Source organism: Chiloscyllium plagiosum, unplaced genomic scaffold (assembly GCF_037043375.1).
Source record: "Chiloscyllium plagiosum isolate Xiang-an unplaced genomic scaffold, Cpla_swu_hap1 HiC_scaffold_18, whole genome shotgun sequence".
In the NCBI taxonomy this organism is placed as follows: domain Eukaryota; kingdom Metazoa; phylum Chordata; class Chondrichthyes; order Orectolobiformes; family Hemiscylliidae; genus Chiloscyllium; species Chiloscyllium plagiosum.
Genome location: NW_028270156.1, coordinates 68,659,888 through 68,668,289, shown reverse-complemented (window position 1 = coordinate 68,668,289; position 8,402 = coordinate 68,659,888). Strand labels below are relative to the sequence as shown.

Genomic DNA, 8,402 nt, shown 5'->3' with positions numbered 1-8,402 from the left:
CTAAAGCCTATCCACCATTTACAAGCCAAGTCAGGATTATAATTGAATACTTTCCACTTGCCTGGAGAAGTAAGCACCAACAAATTCAAGGACTTTGACACGACCTGGACAAAGCAGCTTGTTTGATCAACACCTGATATAACTCCTTAAACATTCATTTCCTGTACCATTGACACACAGCAAGAACAGTCTGTACCATTTACAGTTTGAACTGTATCAACTTGCCCATGCTGCTTCGTCACTAACTTCTCTAGCAGTTGGAATACAAAGATCACACATACATGGGAACATTGTCACAACCTGATTTGGAATTATATTGCTGCTCTGCTATTGTTATCAAGTCCATATCATGGACCACCCTTCATTAACAGCACTGTTTGTGTCCCTACAATCCTAAAGATTGTAGTGGTTCAAACAAATCACCATCTTGTGGCAGGTGGGACTAGATTGGGTTGGGATCGCTGGTCGGCATAGACAGATTGGACCGAAGGGTCTGTTTCCATGCTGTACATCTCTGTGACTCTATGACCAATAAGTACTGGCATTGCCACTGATCTGCATATCCTGTGAATAACTTTTAAAAAGTTGTGTTAAAAATGGTTGGGATTGATTCATTGGTTGAAGGAAGATGATGGATGGTAATCAGGAGACTTCCTCGCCTATGTCTGGCCTGATCCAATGAGATGTTTGATGTCTAAGGTTGTTTTAAATCTTTCTCTACTAACAGGACCATCGAGAATTTTAAAACTGACTGGCAGAATGTACAAGTTTTTTTTAGATTCTCTAGTGTGGAGACAGGCCCTTCGGCCCAACAAGTCCACAACTACCTCCGCAGAACAACCCACCTAGACCCATTCCCCTACATTTACCTCTGACTAATGCACCTAACACTACGGGCAATTTAGCACGGCCAATTCACCTAACCTGCACATTCTTGGACTGTGGGAGGAAACGCATGCAGACATGGGGAGAATGTGCAAACTCCACATGGACAGTCGCCCGAGGCTGGGATCGAACCTGGGACCCTGATGCTGTGAGGCAGCAGTGCTAACCACTGAGCCTGTACAGTATCTTTGTTCAAGGTTCAGCTGTGAGAAAGGGAAAGGTCAGTTTATGTAAAGATTATTCACACTTCTATGTTTGGATAAGTCAACCCAATGTGAAACACAATTAAACATTTTATTTAAACTCTCTTTATCCAGACCTGCATAGTTCCGAGCATGGTGCTCGTTCGTTAACACATTGCCATAAATGGCAATTTTTAACAGATACAATATGGGTAAATGCACTTTAACTTTATTCTTTTTAAACTTAGAAACAAAGAAATGCTCGATTCAAAGTATGATACAGTTCATATGTATTTTATTTTAAAGTCACTTTGATCATCATTACATTATAAAACGAAGCAAATTACAACACATGTGACTGGTCTCCTGAAATTGAGATGGAGTGTCACCTCCCACTGACCAACGCACATATTAAAGCATTAGGTAACGAACAAGTGACTTGCAATAAATGTCAATAATATTAAGAAAACATACAGTAAACCCTTTATGTGGGTGAACAAAGTGTAGCACAACATAGTAAATTTAAAATAATAGGATGATTGTATTCTGTGGCATGTACAACTGTAATTTGTTTACTTTCTAAACCCCTGTCCAACACCTTCATTTTGAATTTGATTTTCCAGACAGGTATTATAAAAGCACGATTAAAGACTAAATGTACTCTGTCAAGGGGCCTATTTTGAATGTTAGGTAAGGGATCCAAAGCACTTTCATCTTTTATACTTGCAGCCACTTGTGTAATCAGCCATTCATTTGCTAACTCTGTAATGATCAAAAACAAAAATTAATCCACCCAGTTACCAATCTATAGGTCTGGTGACGAATATGTACTATTTGGAAAAGCACTTTGAAAGTTTTCTCTACACCCTTTCCCTTCCAGCGCACTATTACTACAGGTGTTTCTCAGAAAATTAAAACTGAACATAAAGAGATGCATTCTTAGAAATTCTCATTTTTATAAAAAATTGTTGCTGCCATATTCATCCCAATAAACGGGACAGTTGTAATAAAAAGACGAGAGATGGAAGTTAAGTTATAAAATCACAAAACTAGAATGAAAAATAGCCAGGTTTCTAAAAATATTCTAACACTGATTGTCTGGGGAAGCAGCATAGAGAAAACAGTGTTGATCAGCAACATTAAAAGGCAGTCATATATTTCTTGACACATACATTTTAAAGACATAGTTTTAGAACAATGGGATACCAGCCAATTCTAGACATCACAGCAGGGATAAAGGAGAATTATGAGTGGATAAGCAACTCTTTGGGCTTTGGGACAAAGACTTTTTTCAGAGTGAACCGGGATTTACCCAGAAAGAAAGAAAGAAGCCTCAAAGAATTTATAATCACCCTTTGTCCCAAAAAACTTTTGATACAGTCGAACATATTATCATGTGATTCTTTGCACATCTCACACTTTGAAATTTTAAAATAGATGTTTCTATGAATCTGTCCACAATAACGAGGAATGTGTCTACAATTGCCTACAAATGATCTACGTGCTAAATAAAATCTTAGGGCTCACAAGTGAAAAGATGAACCTAACAATGAAGTTACAGTCCTTGCATTTTCCAACTTTTATTCTTGGGTTTAGTTGGAAATGCTTGCACTTGTAGAACCCTACTGTAAAACAACTTTATCTCAACAAGAAAAACATTAGTCTTAGAGCAGAGAAAAAAACAGCCCAATAAAAGATGAATAACAGTGAGGTAGAAAAAAAACTCATTCAACAGTACAGAAAAATAGTATGGATGAATAGTTGGCACATTAAAAGTTAGATATTCAGATAATAAAATCCTAGTCGAGTGTCACAAGTTTTTTAAAAAGCTTCAATTACTAAAATTTGTTTCCACACAACAGAAACAAAAATAAGGCAATCTCACCTTGTTGAAGGGAGAAGACAGCAGGATTTTATAAATAGCTGAAAGAACAAAGTTTGAGCAGGTGCTGTTTAAAGAAATCCTAAAATAGTTAAAAATCATTATTTATGTATATTTAATGCTTGTTTGTTGCTCCTTGCCCCAAACATGGAATAGATTTTTTAAAGACTCAAAGATCAGAGAAGGAGCTGTACAGGATGTGCACAATTTGTTTAATCCTCATTTCACATAAATCTGAAAATGAGGCCAACAAATTGCAGCAAAGAAAAGCAAAATTCTGGAGACCCCAGGGGTTCTGTTACATAATTCTTTGAAACTTGCATCACAGACAGGGTAGTTAAGATGATGCTTAACATGATTGCCTTCATTGCTCAGACCTTTTTGAGTAGAGGAGTTGAGGCTGTGCAGGATGTTGGTGAGGCCTCTTCTGGAGTACTGTGTGCAGTTCTGGTCTCCCTGTTATAGAGGAATATTATATTGGAGAGGGGCAAAAAAGATTTGTCGGGGATGATGCTGGGAATGGAGGGTTTGAGTTATAAAAATAGGCTGGATAGAGATTAGGATTTTCTTTTTCCCTGGAGCGTAGGAGGTTGAGGGGTGACCTTGTGGATGTTTATAAAATCATGAGGTGTATAGATAAGGTGAATGGCAATGCTCTCTCCCTAGGGTTGGGGAGTTCATAACTAACAGGCATATTTTTAAGGTGAAGAGGAGAAAGTTTTGAGAAGAGTTTGTGTACGTTTTCTACACAATAGTATGTGTGTGGATTGAACTGGCAGAGGAGGTGTTGGATGCAGGTACAGTTATAACATTTAAAAGACATTTGGATATAAGTACATGATTAGGAAAGGTTTGGAGGGACATGGGCCAAACCCAGCAACATGGGATTAGTTTAGTTTGGGAACATTGGTGGTGTGGACTAAAGGGTCTGTTTCTGTGCAGTATGACTCTATTAAGCAACAGACTTTTAAATAACTACACGCATAAAAGAAAGCATATAACTAATGTACAGACTTCATACAGCAACTGTTTATGAATTTTGATTGAGGGTTTTGTGCATCATGTGAAATTTAGGTTACTGTTTCATAACTTGCTTCCTCCTAGTTAGATTATCCCTTTATGTAAGAGTTTGGTATGTTCATTGTATAAAGGGCACCTCAGCCAGTCTCCTCTCACCCCACCATAGCCCGACTCAGTTCTTCCTTTACGATTGTGGTGGATTTCATAACATCTGCAGCTAAACAAGAAAGTCACAGCAAGCAATCGTTTTGATATACAGATGCTTGTAAGTTTTGATTTGAAGGCTGGATTTCAGAGTGGTGGAGCTCCATATGGTCTCATCAGGCATGAAACTTCTTCAACGGAGGAGGACACTGCTCATTCCACTCCCAGGAGCGAGGGGAAAAGTTCATTAACCAAATGTAGTGAGCCACCTACATAATTGCCCCTGCTCTTTCAGATCCACTTCAAATTTACAATGTGATTATAAATGTCTGGCCCCTTTTGCATTTGTTTGTTTGGAATTCTGCTTTGAAATACTAGGACAACACAATGAGACAAATCTGAGAGCCAAACCTGAGATACGTACATTAACAGTCGTCTTACTTTGCTATGGAATAGCATTCAACAGAATCTGTATATTTCCGTTAGATGAAAACCAGACTTCATTGACCCTGGAAAATCACATTTCTTGGAAAGATGCCAGCAACGTAAAAAAGAAGGCAAATTATTAAAAGCTCCTGTCAATTCTAAAGTGTTGAAAGATTAAAACTGGTTGGAGTTTAATCCAATAACATCACTGCAGACGCTGCAATGATTTAAACTTGAAGTTTTAAACCACATATATCTCAATCTCATCTTTGCCTAATTCCTGATGTCCATGGTTAACAATAAACTCTCTTGGAGTTTAGCATTCGTTAAAAAGAAACTTCTCTAACATGCCAGGGTCAGTCAGTCTTACAGGGAAGATGTGATCATTACTGCCCAATGTGGAAATATCTACTCTCCAACACAAATGCAATTACATCCCTGAGGAGGAAGGATAATAATATTAAATAGTACAGGAATGCTCTGAATAACAATCAGTCAAGTCCACAGCAAAATATGGACAATTTCCAAAATGACACTGTATTACCAGTAATAAAATGAGGGAATTGCAAGGTAGAAACATGAATCGTGTTCAGGTTTCAGCATCATTCTTCAAATAAAAGCAGTTCCAGGAACAGTATTTAGAAATAGCCCATGTTCAATTTCTGAGCAATGCAATGTTGGATGATCTCACATGGAGGAAGGTAAATGAACTAAACAACAAAAAAAAATCATCACTAGAGAGTGGTAGAAATATGGAATGTGCTGCCAGACACGGTGGTGGAGCTAATACTTGCAACATTTGAGACTCTGCTGGAGGAATGTTTCAAAAGGTCAGGCATTGTGGTGGATTTCATAACATCTGTAGCTAAACAAGAAAGTGAGGTGGATCAGTGGGATTGGTTTCATTGGTCGGCGAAGGGACTGTTTCTATATTGTATGACTCTAAGATTGGAATATAATATTTAGCTTCAGCACACTGAAGAGAAAGTGGTGAAGAGTAGATGGAAGAGAAAGGAAAAACAGGATTCTTACTTCTGATCACTTTCCAACTTGACTGTTATTGGTGAGGATTGAGCAATCTCATCTGTGATGCCTAACATCATTCACTATCTAGGCTGAAATGTCCACTCAGTTCAGAGGTCCAGTACCTTGGCTAAGACCTCACACCTCCAGGACAGAAAACCAAATGAAGGGACATTAGTGGGTTCTTTGTTTATGGCGGAAGTGAGGTCTGCAGATGCTGGAGATCAGAGCTGAAAATGTGTTGCTGGAAAAGCGCAGCAGGTCAGGCAGCATCCAGGGAACAGGGGAATCGACGTTTCGGAAGGGGCTTATGCCCGAAACGTCGATTCTCCTGTTCCCTGGATGCTGCCTGACCTGCTGCGCTTTTCCAGCAACACATTTTCAGCTCTTTGTTTATGGCACTTATTAATCAAAACACGCAAAACCAAATTTTAGCAACACCATCAAACTCCACCTCAGACAGAAGGATTGCATTCATTAAGCAACACAAACCTAACATTTTGCATTAATCCATTGCAAACACCCCAGTGTTGTTTCCTTTCGTAACATACAGGGAATAAAGTTATTCAGGGAAGTTTAAAACTTGCCTATTTCAATCCTTTCCTTATGCAACACCATTAAAATGCTTCTAAAATTTTGACTTCAGGTTGTAAGTTGTAATAAACAGTATTCCCCACTTCCCAAAAAATGTTTTAAAAATAATTTTTAAAAACTGCAGTCTTCATGGCTTCTGGCAAAATAATTAAGATACTCTATGGCAGATGGAAGATGCCAAATTCTGACCATATGCTTTTTTATCAAGTTAATGCTGTAACTAAAAGTGGTTTCATTAGCAGCCAAATCAGAATAGACTTAAGACTGGCTTTCTGGTCAAACGTTGGATTGCAGACTTTGAACTTGAAAACAAACATTTACTTTAGTAAATCATACACTTCAATGTCCACTAAATGAAAAGTATGTAAAGATGCAAGTTTACTGCCAATAATTTATTCACTTTTTTTGGTTTTAAATATTGAATGCTGATGACATTATCATGAGAACATAGAGAATCATTGTGATTCTCTGTCAAAGTTAAAAATCACACAACACCAGGTTATAATCCAACAGATTTAATTGGAAGCACTAGCTTTCAGAGCACTGCTCCTCACCTGATGAAGGAGCGGCGCTCCAAAAGCTAGTGCTTCCAATTAAACCTGCTGGACTATAACCTGGTGTTGTGTGTGATTTTTAACTTTGCCCTCCCCAGTCCAACTCCGGCATCTCCAAATCATGACTCTATCAATGTGAAATTGCCAATCAGTTATCACCAAATCCACAGTTAAATGCAGAACCCAATTTCATCCCTTTGAACAAGAGGAATTATGTTGGCCTCTATATTTGATTGTGGAATGTCAGTCAGGAGAAGATTAACAATGGAATGGCAGTTGAGCACACTGTTTCCTGAGACGACTCTTACAGTACAGAATCCCCACAGGTCTGACAAAATATTTGCTTAGTTTGCAGAGAATGACAACCTGGAGCATCTCAAGATAATGACAGCATTGGCTTGTTATCAGCTCATCTACTTCTAGCCTCAGGAACTATTTCTCTGATCAAGTTAGCTCCCATGATACCATCACTGACACTCAACAGATAACTCTCTCTTCAAACAACTCTTATTAAAACATTAAAACAAAAATTGCAACATAATGTTCTTAAACATCAAAAATTTCAAAGCTGATTAAACAAATACCATTTTGACATGCTGTTTCATCAGAATGAATTCCCAATTTGTTCTGACTAGTTAAACAAATGAAATATATACCCTGCTCTCCCACCTTCAGCTCTCTTAGACTGGCACAGGATCCATGAAAAAGGTACAGAAATTTTAATTTTGATAAAGTTGTACACAACACCATGAAACTGAACACCTTTGCAAAAAAAAAAAAATCCCTCGTTTAAAAATGGAATCAAAAATGTATTCATACTATTCAGTTTCAGGTGTATCCAGCATAGAAATATCCCAGCAATAATTGTTTTTTTGTAAATCCTGCATTTTTTTTTCCAAAATTAGATGTTTAAATTGATTGAATGATTGATCTCAGCACACTAAAAGCACAAGGATAGAGCAGGAAATGTTCAGAATTTAAACCAAAGTAGTTCTCCAACATCATTCCCATTACAATAATTATCAAAGAGTCAAGGATTCCAGCCCCAGACTCAAACGATTAAAGCCCCAGCCTGGACGCTTGTACAACCATAGAGAGCCACCAAATAGACCAAGCAGCGTTATGAGGTGCTAATCATCCCCTCAACTAAAAGGGTGCACCCAGTAATTTGTTGGCTTTTCTTCTGTGTGCTGCCACAAACATTTAGAAAGTGAAGGGCAATCTGATTTGACTCCAGTGGTTTAAGATGGTAAAGCTTTATCTTATTTGGCTGGAAAGATCTCAATATAATTTTCGAAGAGTAATTGAGTGAAGTTATTAATGGGGTTGATGGCATTGAGTGAAATTGCAGCATCCTTTGCCCATAAGAGAGCGGGTCCAAACACCAGAGCCAAGTTGGATGCAGTCATTTTATTCAGGTCACTGTTGTCAGCAATCTGAGGAACAGACAGGAAACACAACATAGTCAGGTTAAACATCATACATTAATTCTTCAATCAGGATTTAATGAAACCCTTTCCTTTAGATTCTTTCCTGTTTTCACTACTGATCTAACAGGATAGAAAAGAGCTTTACCATTGCTGATGTTGGCTTGTAGTTGCTAAATATGAGATACATTTCTTTATGTGGAAAATCATCTATTATCTTAACATTTCTACAGCTGACACACCTGGCAATGAATCACAGGTATAA

At 37.9% G+C, this 8,402-nt stretch overlaps 1 protein-coding gene across 4 annotated transcripts in view; it reads right to left on the bottom strand.

Annotated features, from left to right (window-relative positions):
* Window positions 1–1,345: 1,345 nt before the first annotated feature.
* Window positions 1,346–8,402, bottom strand: part of arhgap1 (Rho GTPase activating protein 1) — a 55,081-nt gene continuing 48,024 nt past the window's right edge. For all 4 annotated transcript variants that reach the window (XM_043706228.2, XM_043706229.2, XM_043706230.2 and 1 more), the window contains one exon: window positions 1,346–8,146. In XM_043706228.2, coding sequence (XP_043562163.2) covers window positions 7,973–8,146 — 174 coding nt within the window. In that variant the 3' untranslated portion in view covers window positions 1,346–7,972. The remainder of the gene's footprint in view (window positions 8,147–8,402) is intronic.